The 19605-nt window shown below is 42.3% G+C and overlaps 1 protein-coding gene across 1 annotated transcript in view; it reads left to right on the forward strand.

Annotated features, from left to right (window-relative positions):
* LOC139765067 (tetratricopeptide repeat protein 21B-like) overlaps window positions 1-19605 on the forward strand; it is a 171045-nt gene that overhangs the window by 18326 nt on the left and 133114 nt on the right. Inside the window, exons 5-6 of the mRNA XM_071692184.1 lie at window positions 6817-7008; window positions 14104-14287. Coding sequence (XP_071548285.1) covers window positions 6817-7008; window positions 14104-14287 — 376 coding nt within the window. The remainder of the gene's footprint in view (window positions 1-6816; window positions 7009-14103; window positions 14288-19605) is intronic.

Here is a 19605-nt window from a genome sequence, read left to right on the forward strand (position 1 = left end):
ACCCCCCCCCATACACATGTACATACACATGTCCACACACGCAAAAATACATACCTACACAGCTTTCCATGGTTTACCCCAGACGCTTCACATGCCTTGATTCACTCCACTGACAGCACGTCAACCCCTGTATACCACATCGCTCCAATTCACTCTATTCCTTGCCCTCCTTTCACCCTCCTGCATGTTCAGGCCCCGATCACACAAAATCTTTTTCACTCCATCTTTCCACCTCCAATTTGGTCTCCCTCTTCTCCTCGTTCCCTCCACCTCCGACACATATATCCTCTTGGTCAATCTTTCCTCACTCATTCTCTCCATGTGCCCAAACCATTTCAAAACACCCTCTTCTGCTCTCTCAACCACGCTCTTTTTATTTCCACACATCTCTCTTACCCTTACGTTACTTACTCGATCAAACCACCTCACACCACACATTGTCCTCAAACATCTCATTTCCAGCACATCCATCCTCCTGCGCACAACTCTATCCATAGCCCACGCCTCGCAACCATACAACATTGTTGGAACCACTATTCCTTCAAACATACCCATTTTTGCTTTCCGAGATAATGTTCTCGACTTCCACACATTTTTCAAGGCTCCCAAAATTTTCGCCCCCTCCCCCACCCTATGATCCACTTCCGCTTCAATGGTTCCATCCGCTGACAGATCCACTCCCAGATATCTAAAACACTTCATTTCCTCCAGTTTTTCTCCATTCAAACTCACCTCCCAATTGACTTGACCCTCAACCCTACTGTACCTAATAACCTTGCTCTTATTCACATTTACTCTTAACTTTCTTCTTCCACACACTTTACCAAACTCAGTCACCAGCTTCTGCAGTTTCTCACATGAATCAGCCACCAGCGCTGTATCATCAGCGAACAACAACTGACTCACTTCCCAAGCTCTCTCATCCCCAACAGACTTCATACTTGCCCCTCTTTCCAGGACTCTTGCATTTACCTCCCTAACAACCCCATCCATAAACAAATTAAACAACCATGGAGACATCACACACCCCTGCCGCAAACCTACATTCACTGAGAACCAATCACTTTCCTCTCTTCCTACACGTACACATGCCTTACATCCTCGATAAAAACTTTTCACTGCTTCTAACAACTTGCCTCCCACACCATATATTCTTAATACCTTCCACAGAGCATCTCTATCAACTCTATCATATGCCTTCTCCAGATCCATAAATGCTACATACAAATCCATTTGCTTTTCTAAGTATTTCTCACATACATTCTTCAAAGCAAACACCTGATCCACACATCCTCTACCACTTCTGAAACCGCACTGCTCTTCCCCAATCTGATGCTCTGTACATGCCTTCACCCTCTCAATCAATACCCTCCCATATAATTTACCAGGAATACTCAACAAACTTATACCTCTGTAATTTGAGCACATATATGTATAACCCGGTCTCGTGCATCAAAACCGCTAACACACTCAAATATATATATATATATATATATATATATATATATATATATATATATATATTTTCCCTGGGGATAGGGGAGAAAGAATACTTCCCACGTGTTCCCTGCATGTCGTAGAAGGCGACTAAAAGGGGAGGGAGCGGGGGGCTGGAAATCTCCCCTCTCGTATTTTTTTTAATTTTCCAAAAGAAGGAACAGAGAATTGGGCCAGGTGAGGTTATTCCCTCAAAGGCCCTGTCCTCTGTTCTTAAAGCTACCTCGCTAATGCGGGAAATGGCGAATAGTACGAAAGAAAGAAAAGATATATATATATATATATATATATATGAGTGTGTTAGCGGTTTTGATGCACGAGACCGGGTTATAGTGATGGGTGATTTGAATGCAAAGGTGAGTAATGTGGCAGTTGAGGGAATAATTGGTATACATGGGGTGTTCAGTGTTGTAAATAGAAATGGTGAAGAGCTTGTAGATTTATGTGCTGAAAAAGGACTGGTGATTGGGAATACCTGGTTTAAAAAGCGAGATATACATAAGTATATGTATATATGTAGGAGAGATGGCCAGAGAGCGTTATTGGATTATGTGTTAATTGACAGGCGCGCAAAAGAGAGACTTTTGGATGTTAATGTGCTGAGAGGTGCAACTAGAGGGATGTCTGATCATTATCTTGTGGAGGCTAAGGTGAAGATTTGTATGGGTTTTCAGAAAAGAAGAGTGAATGTTGGGGTGAAGAGGGTGGTGAGAGTAAGTGAGCTTGGGAAGGGGACTTGTGTGAGGAAGTACCAGGAGAGACTGAGTACAGAATGGAAAAAGGTGAGAACAATGGAAGTAAGGGGAGTGGGGGAGGAATGGGATGTATTTAGGGAATCAGTGATGGATTGTGCAAAAGATGCTTGTGGCATGAGAAGAGTGGGAGGTGGGTTGATTAGAAAGGGTAGTGAGTGGTGGGATGAAGAAGTAAGATTATTAGTGAAAGAGAAGAGAGAGGCATTTGGACGATTTTTGCAGGGAAAAATGCAATTGAGTGGGAGATGTATAAAAGAAAGAGACAGGAGGTCAAGAGAAAGGTGCAAGAGGTGAAAAAGAGGGCAAATGAGAGTTGGGGTGAGAGAGTATCATTAAATTTTAGGGAGAATAAAAAGATGTTCTGGAAGGAGGTAAATAAAGTGCGTAAGACAAGGGAGCAAATGGGAACTTCAGTGAAGGGCGCAAATGGGGAGGTGATAACAAGTAGTGGTGATGTGAGAAGGAGATGGAGTGAGTATTTTGAAGGTTTGTTGAATGTGTTTGATGATAGAGTGGCAGATAGAGGGTGTTTTGGTCGAGGTGGTGTGCAAAGTGAGAGGGTTCGGGAAAATGATTTGGTAAACAGAGAAGAGGTAGTAAAAGCTTTGCGGAAGATGAAAGCCGGCAAGGCAGCAGGTTTGGATGGTATTGCAGTGGAATTTATTAAAAAAAGGGGGTGACTGTATTATTGACTGGTTGGTAAGGTTATTTAATGTATGTATGACTCATGGTGAGGTGCCTGAGGATTGGCGGAATGCGTGCATAGTGCCATTGTACAAAGGCAAAGGGGATAAGAGTGAGTGCTCAAATTACAGAGGTATAAGTTTGTGAGTATTCCAGGTAAATTATATGGGAGGGTATTGATTGAGAGGGTGAAGGCATGTACAGAGCATCAGATTGGGGAAGAGCAGTGTGGTTTCAGAAGTGATAGAGGATGTGTGGATCAGGTGTTTGCTTTAAAGAATGTATGTGAGAAATACTTAGAAAAGCAAATGGATTTGTATGTAGCATTTATGGATCTGGAGAAGGCATATGATAGAGTTGATAGAGATGCTCTGTGGAAGGTATTAAGAATATATGGTGTGGGAGGCAAGTTGTTAGAAGTAGTGAAAAGTTTTTATCGAGGATGTAAGGCATGTGTACGTGTAGGAAGAGAGGAAAGTGATTGGTTCTCAGTGAATGTAGGTTTGCGGCAGGGGTGTGTGATGTCTCCATGGTTGTTTGATTTGTTTATGGATGGGGTTGTTAGGGAGGTGAATGCAAGAGTTTTGGAAAGAGGGGCAAGTATGAAGTCTGTTGGGGATGAGAGAGCTTGGGAAGTGAGTCAGTTGTTGTTCGCTGATGATACAGCGCTGGTGGCTGATTCATGTGAGAAACTGCAGAAGCTGGTGACTGAGTTTGGTAAAGTGTGTGAATGAAGAAAGTTAAGAGTAAATGTGAATAAGAGCAAGGTAATTAGGTACAGTAGGGTTGAGGGTCAAGTCAATTGGGAGGTAAGTTTGAATGGAGAAAAACTGGAGGAAGTAAAGTGTTTTAGATATCTGGGAGTGGATCTGGCAGCGGATGGATCCATGGAAGCAGAAGTGAATCATAGGGTGGGGGAGGGGGCGAAAATCCTGGGAGCCTTGAAGAATGTGTGGAAGTGGAGAACATTATCTCGGAAAGCAAAAATGGGTATGTTTGAAGGAATAGTGGTTCCAACAATGTTGTATGGTTGCGAGGCGTGGGCTATGGATAGAGTTGTGCGCATTGGTTGTGCTGGAAATGAGATGTTTGAGGACAATGTGTGGTGTGAGGTGGTTTGATCGAGTAAGTAACGTAAGGGTAAGAGAGATGTGTGGAAATAAAAAGAGCGTGGTTGAGAGAGCAGAAGAGGGTGTTTTGAAGTGGTTTGGGCACATGGAGAGAATGAGTGAGGAAAGATTGACCAAGAGGATATATGTGTCGGAGGTGGAGGGAACGAGGAGAAGTGGGAGACCAAATTTTAGGTGGAAAGATGGAGTGAAAAAGATTTTGTGTGATCGGGGCCTGAACATGCAGGAGGGTGAAAGGAGGGCAAGGAATAGAGTGAATTGGAGCGATGTGGTATACAGGGGTTGACGTGCTGTCAGTGGATTGAATCAGGGCATGTGAAGCGTCTGGGGTAAACCATGGAAAGCTGTGTAGGTGTGTATATTTGCGTGTGTGGACGTGTGTATGTGCGTGTGTATGGGGGGGGGTTGGGCCATTTCTTTCGTCTGTTTCCTTGCGCTACCTCGCAAACGCGGGAGACAGCGACAAAGTATAAAAAAAAAAAAAAAAAAAAAAATATATATATATATATATATATATGCAAATGAGTGGGAATTGTATAAAATAAAAGAGGCAGGAGGTCAGGAGAAAGGTGCAAGAGGTGAAAAAGAGGGCAAATGAGAGTTGGGGTGAGAGTGTATCTTTAAATATTAGGGAGAATAAAAAGATGTTTTGGAAGGATATAAATAAAGTGCATAAGACAAGGGAACAAATGGGAGCATTAGTGAAGGGGGCTAATGGGGAGGTGATAACAAGTAGTGGTGATGTGAGAAGGAGATGGAGTGAGTATTTTGAAGGTTTGTTGAATGTGTTTGATGATAGAGTGGCAGATATAGGGTGTTTTGGTTGAGGTGGTGTGCAAAGTGAGAGGGTTAGGGAGGGTATTGATTTTGAGGGTGAAGGCATGTACAGAGCATCAGATTGGGGAAGAGCATTGTGGTTTCAGAAGTGGTAGAGGATGTGTGGATCAGGTGTTTGCTTAGAAGAATGTATGTGAGAAATACTTAAGAGAAGCAAATGGATTTGTATGTAGCATTTATGGATCTGGAGTTGATAGAGATGCTCTGTGGAAGGTATTAAGAATATATGGTGTGGGAGGCAAGTTGTTAGAAGCAGTGAAAAGTTTTTATCGAGGATGTAAGGCATGTGTACGTGTAGTAAGAGAGGAAAGTGATTGGTTCTCAGTGAATGTAAGTTTGCGGCAGGGGTGTGTGATGTCTCCATGGTTGTTTAATTTGTTTATGTATGGGGTTGTTAGGGAGGTGAATGCAAAAGTTTTGGAAAGAGGGGCAAGTATGCAGTCTGTTGGGGATGAGAGAGCTTGGGAAGTGAGTCAGTTGTTGTTCGCTGATGATACAGTGCTGGTGGCTGATTTGTGTGAGAAACTGCAGAAGCTGGTGACTGAGTTTGGTAAAGTATGTGAAAGAAGAAAGCTGAGAGTAAATGTGAACAAGAGCAAGGTTATTAGGTGCAGTCGGGTTGAGGGACAAATCAGTTGGGAGGTACATTTGAATGGAGGAAAGCTGGAGGAAGTGAAGTGTTTTAGATATCTGGGAGTGGATTTGGCGGCGGATGGAACCATGGAAGCGGAAGTGAATCATAGGGTGGGGAAGGGGGCAAAAGATCTGGGAGTTTACTTTCTTACACTCTGTCACATACTCCATCCTTCCACCTCCAGTTTGGTCTCCCACTTCTCATTGTTCCTTCCACCTCTGATATATATATCCTCTTTGTCAGTCTTTCCTTACTCATTCTCTCCATATGTCCAAACCATTTCAACACACCCTCTTCTGCTCTCTCTTTTTATTTCCACACATCTCTCTTATCCGTTCATAACTTACTCAATCAAACCACCTCACCCCACATATTGTCCTCAAACATTTCATTTCCAACACATCCACCCTCCTCCATACAACCTTGTCTATAGCTCATGCCTCACAACCATATAACATTGTTGGAAATACTATTCCTTCAAATATACCCATTTTTGCTCTCCGAGATAACTTTCTGTCCTTCCACGCATTCTTCATCGCTCCCAGAACCATCGCCCCCTTCCCCACTCCCAGATACCTAAACCCCTTCTTCCTCCAACTTTTCTCCATTCAAACTTGCATCCCAATTAACTTGTCCCTCAACCCTACTGAAGCTGATAACCTTGCTCTTATTCACATTTATTCTCAACTTTCTCCTTTCACACACTTTTCCAGACTCAGTCACCAACTTCTGCAGTTTTTCACTCAAACCAGCCACTAGAGCTGTATCATTGGCAAACAACAACTGATTCACTTCCCAGGCCCTCTCATCCCCAACAGACTGCATACTCGCCCCTCTCACCAAAACTCTTGCATTTACCTCCTTAACCACCCTATCCATGAACAAATTAAACAACCATGGGGACATCACACACCAAATTGCTCCAATTCACTCTACCCCATGCATGCCTGACACCTTCCAGCATGTTCAGGCCCTGAGCACTCAAAAGCCTCTTCACTCATTCTTCCATATTCTCTACGGTCTCTCCTTCTTGTCCCTTATGCTTCAGACAGCTACATCCATTTGTCAACGTCTCATCATGCATTTATTCTGTGTGTCCAAACCAGTTCAACACACCCACTTTTACTCTCTCAACTATGCTATTCTTATTACCATACCTCACTCTTACCATATCATTTCTGAATTGAGCAACCTAACACCATATATTTTCCTCAAACATCTGATATCCTACACATTTACCATCATCCATAGATTTATTATTATTGTCAAAATATTCTAGAGTACCTCGACACATGGATGCTCTTTTTGGAAAGGCGAAACATTATGAAAATCGCAACTCCTATAAAGAAGCAATGGAAACATTGAATCTGCTTGTTGTTGCCAATCCTGGGTTCACTGCTCCATTAGTAGAGAAGATGAAGGTTTATCTTGCAGAACAGGATTGGGACCAAAGCCTGGATGCTGCCAATAGGTAAGGATTTCACTTTGTTCATGATTAAAATTACATGAAATCCATGCAATAAACATCCCTTTTGCATGTTAAAGCATTGTATAATTCATTAATAGCTAGTGAAAATGGAGAGGCAAAACATTTTTTAGAATAGCTCTTAATTGTATTTCGTGTGATTACATACTCATGCATGAATGTGACAGGAGTAGCTATGGGACTGTGTTACTGAATGTGTTCAAGGAATCGAGTTCAATATTGTCTTAGGTAAGAATGAAAGTAGACTTCAATATGTAGATGATTGTTAGTAGTGAGAAGTGTAGAAAAATGGGGTGCTTTTTGAAAGTGAGAGCCTTGGCAGTTTTGATACATGGAATCAAAACTTGATTTAGGAGGATCTGAAGGCAAGAGTGGGTGATGTGGCATTTGAGGATATGATTAGGGGGTCATGAGGCCCTTAGTGTAAACAGAAATGGAGAAAAACCTGTTGTGTGGTAAAAAAAAAAAAAATTGGTGATTATGAATGCCTCATTTTAAAAAGGTTCTTCTTGGAAAGGCCTTGGGTAACATCAGGACTCTTTCATAGAAATTTGTCCTGTCATTTGTTCTTGACACTACTGACTCACTGATGCAGGAGATGGCAAGCATGTATAAAAGAAATATACATATGTATTTTATTCATACGTATTCACCATTTCCCACATGAGCAAGGTAGCATCAAGAATGGATGACTGAGTCTTAGAAGGAAAAATTCTCACTTCGCCCCTTTCTCTATTCCCTTTTTTTTTGGAAAAGTAATAAAGGTGGGGAGGATTTCCATTTCCCTGCTCCCAACACATTTAGATGCTGTGTGAGTGTGAGCGATGTGGCCTTTTGTGGCTGTTTTCCTGGTGCTACCCTGGACAGGGTAGCGACAGGAATGGATGAAGTCAAGCAAGTATGAATATGTATATAGAGACTTTTGGATGTTAATGTGCTGAGAGTTGCAACTGGAGGGATGTCTGATCATTATCTTGTGGAGGTGAAGGTGAAGATTTGTAGAGGTTTTCAGAAAAGAAGAGAGAATGTTGGGGTGAAGAGAGTGGTGAGAGTAAGTGAACTTAGGAAGGAGACTTGTGTGAGGAAGTACCAGAAGAGACTGAGTACAGAATGAAAAAAGGTGAGAACAAAGGACATAAAGGGAGTGGGGAAGAAATGGGATGTATATAGGGAAGCAGTGATGGCTTGCTCAAAAGATGCTTGTGGCATGAAAAGCGTGGGAGGTGGGCAGATTAGAAAGTGTAGTGAGTGGTGTAGTGAGTGGGTGAAGAAGTAGGATTATTAGTGAAAGAGAAGAGAGATTCATTTGGACGATTTTTGCAGGGAAATAACGGAAATGACTGGGAGATGTATAAAAGAAAGAGGCAAGAGGTCAAGAGAAAGGTGCAAGAGGTGAAAAAGAGGGCAAATGAGAGTTGGGGTGAGAGAGTATCATTAAATTTTAGGGAGAATAAAAAGAGGTTTTGGAAGGAGGTAAATAAAGTGCATAAGACAAGGGATCAAATGGGAACATTGGTGAAGGGGGCTGATGGGAGGTGATAACAAGTAGTGGTGATGTGAGAAGGAGATGGAGTGAGTATTTTGAAGGTTTGTTGAATGTGTTTGATGATAGTGTGGCAGATATAGGTTGTTTTGGTCAAGGTGGTGTGCAAAGTGAGAGGGTTAGGGAGAATGATTTGGCAGAGTGGAATTTATTAAAAAATGGGGTGACTGTGTTATTGACTGGTTGGTAAGGTTATTTAATGTATGTATGACTCATGGTGAGGTGCCTGAGGATTGGCAGAATGCTTGCATAGTGCCATTGTACAAAGGGAAAGGGGATAAGAGTGAGTGCTCAAATTACAGAGGTATAAGTTTGTTGAGTATTCCTGGGAAAGTATATGGGAGGGTATTGATTGAGAGGGTGAGGGCATGTACAGAGCATCAGATTGGGGAAGAGCAGTGTGGTTTTAGAAGTGATAGAGGATGTGTGGATTAGGTGTTTGCTTTGAAGAATGTATGTGAAAAATACTTAGAAAAGCAAATGGATTTGTATGTAGCACTTATGGATCTGGAGAAGGCATATGATAGAGTTGATAGAGTTGCTCTGTGGAAGGTATTAAGAATATATGGTGTGGGAGACAAGTTGTTAGAAGCAGTGAAAAGTGTTTATTAAGGATGTAAGGCATGTGTATGTGTAGGAAGAGAGGAAAGTGATTGGTTCTCAGTGAATGTTGGTTTGCGGCAGGGGTGTGTGATGTCTCCATGGTTGTTTAATTTGTTTATGGGTGGGGTTATTAGGGAGGTGAATGCAAGAGTTTTGGAAAGAGGGGATAAGGATGCAGTCTGTTGTGGATGAGAGAGCTTGGGTAGTGAGTGAGTTGTTGTTCACTGATGATACAGCACTGGTGGCTGATTTGGGTGCGAAATTGCAGAAGCTGGTGACTGAGTTTGGTAAAGTGTGTAAAAGAAGAAAGCTGAGAGTAAATGTGAATAAGAGCAAGGTTATCAGATACAGTAGGGTTAAGGGAGAAGTCAGTTGGGAGGTAAGTTTGAATGGAGAAAAACTGGAGGAAGTAAAGTGTTTTAGATATCTGGGAGTGGATTTGGCAGCGGATGGAACCATGGAAGCAGAAGTGAATCATTGGGTGGGGGAGGGTGCGAAAGTTCTGGGAGCTTTGAAGAATGTGTGGAAGTCGAGAATGTTATCTTGAAAAGCAAAAATGGGTATGCTTGAAGGAATAGTGGTTCCAACAATGTTATATGGTTGTGAGATGTGGGCTATAGATAGAGTTGTGCGGAGGAGGGTGGATGTGCTGGAAATGAGATGTCTGAGGACAATATGTGGTGTGAGGTGGTTTGATCGAGTAAGTAATGAAAGGGTAAGAGAGATGTGTGGAAATAGATAGAGTGCAGTTAAGAGAGCAGAAGAGGGTGTTTTGAAATGATTTGGTCACATGGAGAGAATGAGTGAGGTAAGATTGACCAAGAGGATATATATGTCAGAGGTGGAGGGAACGAGGAGAAATGGGAGACCAAATTGGAGGTGGAAAGATGGAGTGAAAAAGATTATGAGTGATCGGGGCCTGAACATGCAGGAGGGTGAAAGGCATGCAAGGAATAGAGTGAATTGGAACGATGTGGTATGCCGGGGTCGACATACTGTCAATGGATTGAACCAGGGCATGCAAAGCGTCTGGGGTAAGCCATGGAAAGTTCTGTGGGGCCTGGATGTGGAAAGGGAGCTGTGGTTTCAGTGCATTATACATGACAGCTAGAGACTGAGTGTGAGCGAATATGGCCCTTGTTGTCTTTTCCTAGCGCTACCTCTTGCACATGCATAGGGAGGGAGGTTGTTATTTCATGTGTGGCGGGGTGGCGATGGGAATGAATAAGGGCAGACTATGAATTATGTACATGTGTATATATGTATATATCTGTTCCACTTCACTCTATTCCTTGCATGCCTTTCACCCTCCTGCATGTTCAGGCCTCGATCACTCAAAATTTTTTTCACTCCATCTTTCCACCTCCAATTTGGGCTCCCACTTCTCCTCTTTCCCTCCACCTCTGACACATATATCCTCTTTGTCAATCTTTCCTCACTCATTCTCTCCATGTGACCAGTTTCAAAACACCCTCTTCTGCTCTCTCAACCACACTCTTTTTATTACCACACATCTCTCATACCCTTTCATTACTTACTCAATCGAACCACCTCACACCACATATTGTCCTCAAACATCTCATTTCCAGCACATCCACCCTCCTCCGCACAACTCTATCTATAGCCCACGTCTGGCAACCATATAATAGTGTTAGAACCACTATTCCTTCAAACATACCCATTTTTGCTTTCCAAGATAATGTTCTTGACTTACACGCATTTTTCAACACTCCCAGAACTTTCGCCCCCTCTCCACCCAATGATTCACTTCTGCTTCCATGGTTCCATCCACTGCCAAATCCACTCCCAGATATCTAAAACACTTCATTTCCTCCAGTTTTTCTCCATTCAAACTTACCTCCCAGTTGACTTGTCCCTCAACCCTGCTGTACCTAATAACCTTACTCTTATTCACATTTACTCTCAGCTTTCTTCTTTAACACACTTTACCAAACTCAGTCACCAGCTTTTGCAGTTTCTCACATGAATCAACCACCAGCGCTGTATCATCAATGAACAACAACTGACTCACTTCCCAAGCTCTCTGATCCACAACAGACTGCATACTTGCCCCTCTTTCCAAAACTCTTGCATTCACCTCCCTAACAACCCCATCCATAAACAAATCAAACAACCCTGGAGACATCACACACCCCTGCCGCAAACCAACATCACTAAGAACCAATCACTTTCCTCTCTTCCTACACATACACATGCCTTACATCCTCATTAAAAACTTTTCACTGCTTCTAACAACTTACCTCCCACACCATATATTCTTAATACCTTCCACAGAGCATTTCTATCAACTCTATCATATACATTCTCCAGATCCATAAATGCTACATACAAATCCATTTGCTTTTCTAAGTATTTCTCACATACATTCTTCAAAGCAAACACCTGATCCACACATCCTCTACCACTTCTGAAACCACACTGCTCTTCCCCAATCTGATGCCCTGTACATGCCTTCACCCTCTAAATCAATGCCCTCCCATATAATTTCCCAGGAATGCTCAACAAACTTATACCTCTGTGATTCGAGCACTCACTCTTATCCCCTTTGCCTTTGTACAGTGGCACTATACAAGCATTCTGCCAGTCCTCAGGCACCTCACCATGAGTCATACATACATTAAATAACGTTACCAACCAGTCAACAATACAGTCACCCCCTTTTTTTAATAAATTCCACTCCAATACCATCCAAACCCACTGCCTTGCCGGCTTTCATCTTCCACAAAGCTTTTGCTACCTCTTCTCTGTTTACCAAATCATTCCCCCTAACCCTCTCACTTTACACACCACCTCTACCAAACACCCTATATTTGCCACTCTATCATCAAACACATTCAGCAAACCTTCAAAATACTCACTTCATCTCCTCACATCACCACTACTTATTATCACCTCCCCATTAGCCCCCTTCACTGATGTTCCCATTTGTTCCCTTGTCTTACGCACTTTATTTACCTCCTTCCAAAACATCTTTTTATTCTCCCTAAAATCTAACGATACTGTCTCACCCCAACTCTCATTTGCCCTCTTTTTCACCTCTTGCACCTTTCTCTTGACCTCCTGCCTCGTTCTTTTATACATCTCCAAGTCACTTGCATTATTTCCCTGCAAAAATCGTCCAAATGCCTCTCTCTTCTCTTTCACTAATAATCTTACTTCTCCATCCCACCACTCACTACCCTCTCTAATCTGCCCACCTCCCACGCTTCTCATGCCACAAGCATCTTTTGTGCAAGCCATCATTGCTTCCCTAAATACATCCCTTTCCTCCCCCACTCCCCTTACCTCCTTTGTTCTCACCTTTTTCCATTCTGTACTCAGTTTCTCCTGGTACTTCCTCACACAAGTCTCCTTCCCAAGCTCACTTACTCTCACCACTCTCTTCACCCCAACATTCTCTCTTCTTTTCTGAAAACCTTTACAAATCTTGACCTTTGCCTCCACAAGATAATGATCAGACATCACTCCAGTTGCACCTCTCAGCACATTATCATCCAAAAGTCTCTCTTTCGCACGCCTATCAATTAACACGTAATCCAGTGATGCTCAATGTCCATCTCTCCTACTTACATACATATACTTATGTATATCTCTCTTTTTAAACCAGGTATTCCCAATCACCAGTCCTTTTTCAGCTCATAAATCTACAAGCTCTTCACCATTTCCATTTACAACACTGAACACCCCATGTACACCAATTATTCCCTCAACTGCCACATTACTCACCTTTGCATTTACATCACCCATCACTGTAAACCGGTCGCGTGCATCAAAACTACTGACACCCTCACTCAGCTGCTCCCAAAAGGCTTGCCTCTCATGATCTTTCTTCTCATGCCCAGGTGCGTATGCACCAATAGTCACCCATCTCTCTCCATCCACTTTCAGTTTTACCCGTATCAATCTAGAGTTTACTTTCTTACACTCTACCACATACTCCCACCACTCCTGTTTCAGGAGTATTGCTACTCCTTCCCTTGCTCTTGTCCTCTCACTAACCCCTGACTTTACTCCCAAGACATTCCCAAACCACTCTTCCCCTTGACCTTTGAGCTTTGTTTCACTCAGAGCCAAAACACCCAGGTTCCTTTCCTCAAACATACTACCTATCTCTCCTTTTTTCTCATCTTGGTTACATCCACACACATTTAGACACCCCAATCTGAGCCTTCGAGGAGGATGAGCACTCCTCGCATGACTCCTTCTTCTGTTTCCCCTTTTAGAAAGTTAAAATACAAGGAGGGAAAGGTCTCCAGCCCTCTGTTCCTGTCCCCTTTAGTTGCCTTCTACGACACTTGAGGAATGCGTAGGAAGTATTCTTTGTCCTCTATCCCCAAGAACACTCGCTGGCCATCTCTCCTACTTACATACGTATACTTATGTATATCTCTCTTTTTAAACCAGGTATTCCCAATCACCAGTCATTTTTCAGCAAAAATCTACAAGCTCTTCACCTTTTCCATTTACAACACTGAACACCCCATGTGCACCAATTATTCCCTCAATTGCCACATTACTCTTCTTTGCATTGAAATCACCCATCACTATAACCTGGTCTCGTGCATCAAAACTACTAACACACTCACTCAGCTGCTCCCAAAACCCTTGCCTCTCATGATCTTTCTCCTCATACCCAGGTGCATATGCACCAATAATCACCCATCTCTCTCCATTCACTTTCAGTTTTACCCATATCAATCTAGAGTTTACTTTCTTACACTCAATCACATACTCCCACCACTCCTGTTTCAGGAGTAGTGCTACTCCTTCCCTTGCTCTTATCCTCTCTTCAACCCCTGACTTTACTCCCAGAACATTCCCAAACCACTCTTCTCCTATTTATTGGCAAATTTACATATCAGAATCGTACATGATTTGTTTGGTTGTATGAATACCATATTCCTCCCTTTCAGAATTCTGAGCATGGATTCTCATAACATAGAAGCCCTAAAGTACCAGACTCTGTATGCTCTGTGTCGCCAGGGAAACTATGAAGATGCAGCTCAGGGACTTCGTAACTTGTACAGTGAGATGGATAGAAGCGAACCAAATAATGCATCACTTTTTGTCCACATGGCTCAGCTGTTTTCACGACTGGTAAAATACATTCTGATTAATTTGATTGGTAGTAAAGTATTTTATCATGTTTTTCATGAAGCTGAATTACTGTAGCATATTTCTTTAGCCTTTGTCTTAATTAGTGTTTTAGTGATGAATATATGTTATATCAGGTTATTCTTTTAATGTAGGCATTGTCTTTATAATCCCTCCTTTTGTCTCAAGAGTATTTTTGACAGCATGTATAAATAGATGTACATACTACCCTTCCCTTTGGTAGTCTGTGGGTCTTCACAATTTCCGTCGTATATAGTTGGGAATGTATTCATTGTTGACTGGTTGTTAAGGTTATTTAATGTATGTATGATTCATGGTGAGGTGCCTGAGGATTGGCGGAATGCTTGCATAGTGCCATTGTACAAAGGCAAAGGGGATAAGAGTGAGTGCTGAAATTTCAGAGGTATAAATTTGTTGAGTATTCCTGGTAAATTATGTGGGAGGGTATTCATTGAGAGGATGAAGGCATGTACAGAGCATCAGACTGGGGAAGAGCAGTGTGGTTTCAGAAGTGGTAGAGGATGTGTGGATCAGGTGTTTGCTTTGAAGAATGTATGTGAGAAATACTTAGAAAAGCAAATGGATTTGTATGTAGCATTTATGGATCTGGAGAAGGCATATGATAGAGTTGATAGAGATGCTCTGTGGAAGGTATTAAGAATATATGATGTGGGAGGCAAGTTGTTAGAAGCAGTGAAAAGTTTTTATCGAGGATGTAAGGCATGTGTACGTGTAGGAAGAGAGGAAAGTGATTGGTTCTCAGTGAATGTAAGTTTGCGGCAGGGGTGTGTGATGGCTCCATGGTTGTTTAATTTGTTTATGGATGGGGTTGTTGGGGAGGTGAATGCAAGAGTTTTGGAAAGAGGGGCAAGTATGCAATCTGTTGTGGATGAGAGAGCTTGAGAAGTGAGTCAGTTGTTGTTCGTTGATGATACAGTGCTGGTGGCTGATTCATGTGAGAAACTGCAGAAGCTGGTGACTGAGTTTGGTAAAGTGTGTGAAAGAAGAAAATTGAGAGTAAATGTGAATAAGAGCAAGGTTATTAGGTACAGTAGGGTTGAGGGTCAAGTCAATTGGGAGGTAAGTTTGAATGGAGAAAAACTGGAGGAAGTAAAGTGTTTTAGATATCTGGGAGTGGATTTGGCAGCAGATGGAACCATGGAAGCGGAAGTGAATCATAGGGTGGGGGCGAAAATTCTGGGAGCCTTGAAGAATGTTTGGAAGTCGAGAACATTATCTCGGAAAGCAAAAATGGATATGTTTGAAGGAATAGTGGTTCCAACAATGATGTATGGTTGCAAGGCGTGGGCTATGGATAGAGTTGTGCGCAGGAGGGTGGATGTGCTGGAAATGAGATGTTTGAGGACAATATGTGGTGTGAGGTGGTTTGATCGAGTAAGTAATGTAAGGGTAAGAGAGATGTGTGGAAATAAAAAGAGCGTGGTTGAGAGAGCAGAAGAGGGTGTTTGGAAATGGTTTGGTCACATAGAGAGAATGAGTGAGGAAAGATTGACCGAGAGGATATATGTGTCAGAGGTGGAGGGAACGAGGAAAAGTGGGAGACCAAATTGGAGGTGGAAAGATGGAGTGAAAAAGATTTTGAGTGATCGGGGCTTGAACATGCAGGAGGGTGAAAGGACGGCAAGGAATAGAATGAATTGGATCGATGTGGTATACTGGGGTCGACGTGCTGTCAGTGGATTGAATCAGGACATGTGAAGCGTCTGGGGTAAACCATGGAAAGTTGTGTGGGGCCTGGATGTGGAAAGGGAGCTGTGGTTTCGGGCATTATTACATGACAGCTAGAGACTGAGTGTGAACGAATGGGGCCTTTGTTGTCTTTTCCTAGCGCTACCTCGCACACATGAGGGGGGAGGGGGATGTTATTCCATATGTGGTGAGGTGGCGATGGGAATAAATAAAGGCTGACAGTATGAATTATGTACATGTGTATATGTATATGTCTGTGTGTGTATATATATGTGTACATTGAGATGTATAGGTATGTATATTTGCGTGTGTGGACGTGTACGTATTACATGTGTACGGGGGTGGGTTGGGCCATTTCTTTCGTCTGTTTCCTTGCGCTACCTCGCAGATGCGAGAGACAGCGACAAAGCAAAATAAATATAATAATGAAATATAAATATTATCCCCCTGTCATTATGAGTACCATATGCTAGAGGCAGCAATAGGTCAGCTTTTTTTGAGATGTTTGTTAACATTGAGGCTCAAACCATTTGTATTTCTTACATGAACTCCCATCCTTTTGTGGAACTCCAATCCTTTCCTGAATTAGTCTTCAGTATCTTTTTGTACTATCCCTGGGGATAGGGGAGAAAGAATACTTCCCACGTATTCCCTGCGTGTCGTAGAAGGCAACTAAAAGGGGAGGGAGCGGGGGGCTGGAAATCCTCCCCTCTCAATTTTTTTTTAATTTTCCAAAAGAAGGAACAGAGAAGGGGGCCAGGTGAGGATATTCCCTCAGTGGCCCAGTTCTCTGTTCTTAACGCTACCTCGCTAACGCGGGAAATGGCGAATAGTTTGGAAAAAAAAAAAAAAAAGAATCTTTTTGTACATTGCCTTCCAAATTATATTATGGGCTTCTTCAGTTTCTTAAGTGAAAAATATCATTGATTTGTTTCAACACATTTTTGTGGTCTCTGAAATTGTCACGTATCTCACTTTGATTCATGTATTAGTTGCATCAGTACTTTATATCTTTGTCTGTTATCTGTAACTCCACTCCTGTTCATATGGGTTAGATCAGGAGTGTACGGCCTCTCACATCACACACAGATATTCTCAACCCTTATCCATATCCTTAAGTGAAACATGGGCTTCCACAAAAAATGAAGTGTTTCTTTATTTTTTTATTTTGCACAGTAAGTCCAAGTCCAAGTTTGGGCATGTGGCAAGATTACAAGACAGTGAGTTCATAAGGAAAGTGTATAACAGTATGATTAAAGGGGTTGGTGTGAGAGGAAGACCACTTGTGATGGGAAATAGAGTAGAAGAGTACTGGAGGGAGGTAAATGGTGTAAGCAAGGGAGGCATGTAAGGTCAGGGATAAGGGGAAACTTTTGCCATGGCTACCCTGTTGATGGGAGTTCCTGGAGGAAATGGCCATCAGAGAGATAAATAGATCCATGGCAAACCAAGGTGGGTTATCAGGTGGGACTAAAATCTCCACTCATTGTTTGTACTTTCTTTCTATAAAGTTAACATCATCTCTCAATTACATTTTTACATCTCAATGTATATCCTAATGATCGTAGCTCACAGATCATGACAGTCAATGAATAGGTTATAAAAATCAGTTCCTGTACAACGTGTTTGCTGGAATTAGTCATAGAATTACTTTAACATTTCCCCATTTCAGGATGCTTTGTTTAGTATCATATATATAGATATATCTATCCTCACTCATTCTCTCCATGTGACCAAACAATTGCAAAACACCCTCTTCTGCTCTCTCAACCACACTCTTTTTATTACCACACATCTCTCTTACCCTATTTTACTTACTCGATCAAACCACCTCACACCACAAATTGTCCTCAAACATCTCATTCCCAGCACATCCACCCTCCGCCGCACAACTCTATCTATAGCCCATGCCTTGCAGCCATATAGCATTGTTGGAACCACTATTCCTTCAAACATACCCGTTTTTGCTTTCCAAGTTAATGTTCTCGACTTCCACACATTCTTCAGTGCTCCCAGAACTTTCGCCCCCTCCCCCACCGTATGATTCACTTCTGCTTCCATGGTTCCATCCACTGCCAAATCCACTCCCACATATCTAAAACACTTCACTACCTCCAGTTTTTCTACATTCAAACTTGCCTCCCAATTGACTTGTCCCTCAACCCTACTGTACCTAATAAACTTGCTCTTATTCACATTTACTCTCAGCTTTCTTCTTTCACACACTTTACCAAACTCAGTCACCAGCTTCTGCAGTTTCTCACACGAATCAGCCACCAGCGTTGTATCATCAGCGAACAACAACTGACTCACTTCCCAAGCTCTCTCAACCACAACTGACTGCATACTTGCCCCTCTTTCCAAAACTCTTGCATTCTCCTCCCTAACAACCCCATCCATAAACAAATTAAACAACCATGGAGACATCACACACCCCTGCCGCAAACCAACATTCACTGAGAACCAATCACTTTCCTCTCTTCCCACACGTACACATGCCTTACGTCCTCGATAAAAACTTTTCACTGCTTCTAACAACTTGCCCCCACCCCATATATTCTTAATACCTTCCACAGAGCATCTATATCAACTCTATCATATGCCTTCTCCAGATCCATAAATGCTATATACAAATCCATTTGCTTTTCTAAGTATTTCTCACATACATTCTTCAAAGCAAACACCTGATCCACACATCCTCTACCACTTCTGAAACCACACTGCTCTTCCCCAACCTGATGCTCTGTACATGCCTTCACCCTCTCAATCAATACCCTGACATATAATTTACCAGGAATACTCAATGAACTTATACCTCTGTAATTTGAGCACTCACTTTTATCCACTTTGCCTTTGTACAATGGCACTATGCACGCATTCCTCCAATCCTCAGGCACCTCACCATGAGTCATACATACATTGAATAACCTTACCAGCCAGTCAACAATACAGTCACCCCCTTTTTTTGATAAATTCCACTGCAACCCCATCCAAACCCGCTGCCTTGCCGGCTTTTGTCTTCCACAAAACTTTTACTACCTCTTCTCTGTTTACCAAATCATGCTCCCTAACCTTCCCACTTAGCACACCACCTCGAGCAAAACACCCTATATCTGCCACTCTGACATCAAACACATTCAACAAACGTTCAAAATACTCCCTCCATCTCCTCACAGCATCACTACTTATTATCACCTCCACATTAGCCCCCTTCACTGATGTTCCCATTGTTCCATTGTCTTACACACTTTATTTACCTCCTTCCAAAACATCTTTTTATTCTCATTAAAATTTAATGATACTCTCTCACCCCAACTCTCATTTGCCCTCTTTTTCACCTCTTGCACCTTTCTCTTGACCTCCTGCATCTTTCTTTTATACATCTCCAACTCATTTGCATTATTTCTATACAAAAATCATCCAAATGCCTCTCTCTTCTCTTTCACTAATAATCTTACTTCTTCATCCCACCACTCACTACCCTTTCTAATCTACCTACCTCCAACGCTTCTCATGCTACAAGCATCTTTTGCACAAGCCATCACTGCTTCCCTAAATACATCCCATTCCTCCCCCACTCCCCTCACATC

The sequence above is a fragment of the Panulirus ornatus genome, chromosome 52 (genome assembly GCF_036320965.1).
Source record: "Panulirus ornatus isolate Po-2019 chromosome 52, ASM3632096v1, whole genome shotgun sequence".
NCBI classification, from domain to species: Eukaryota; Metazoa; Arthropoda; class Malacostraca; order Decapoda; family Palinuridae; genus Panulirus; species Panulirus ornatus.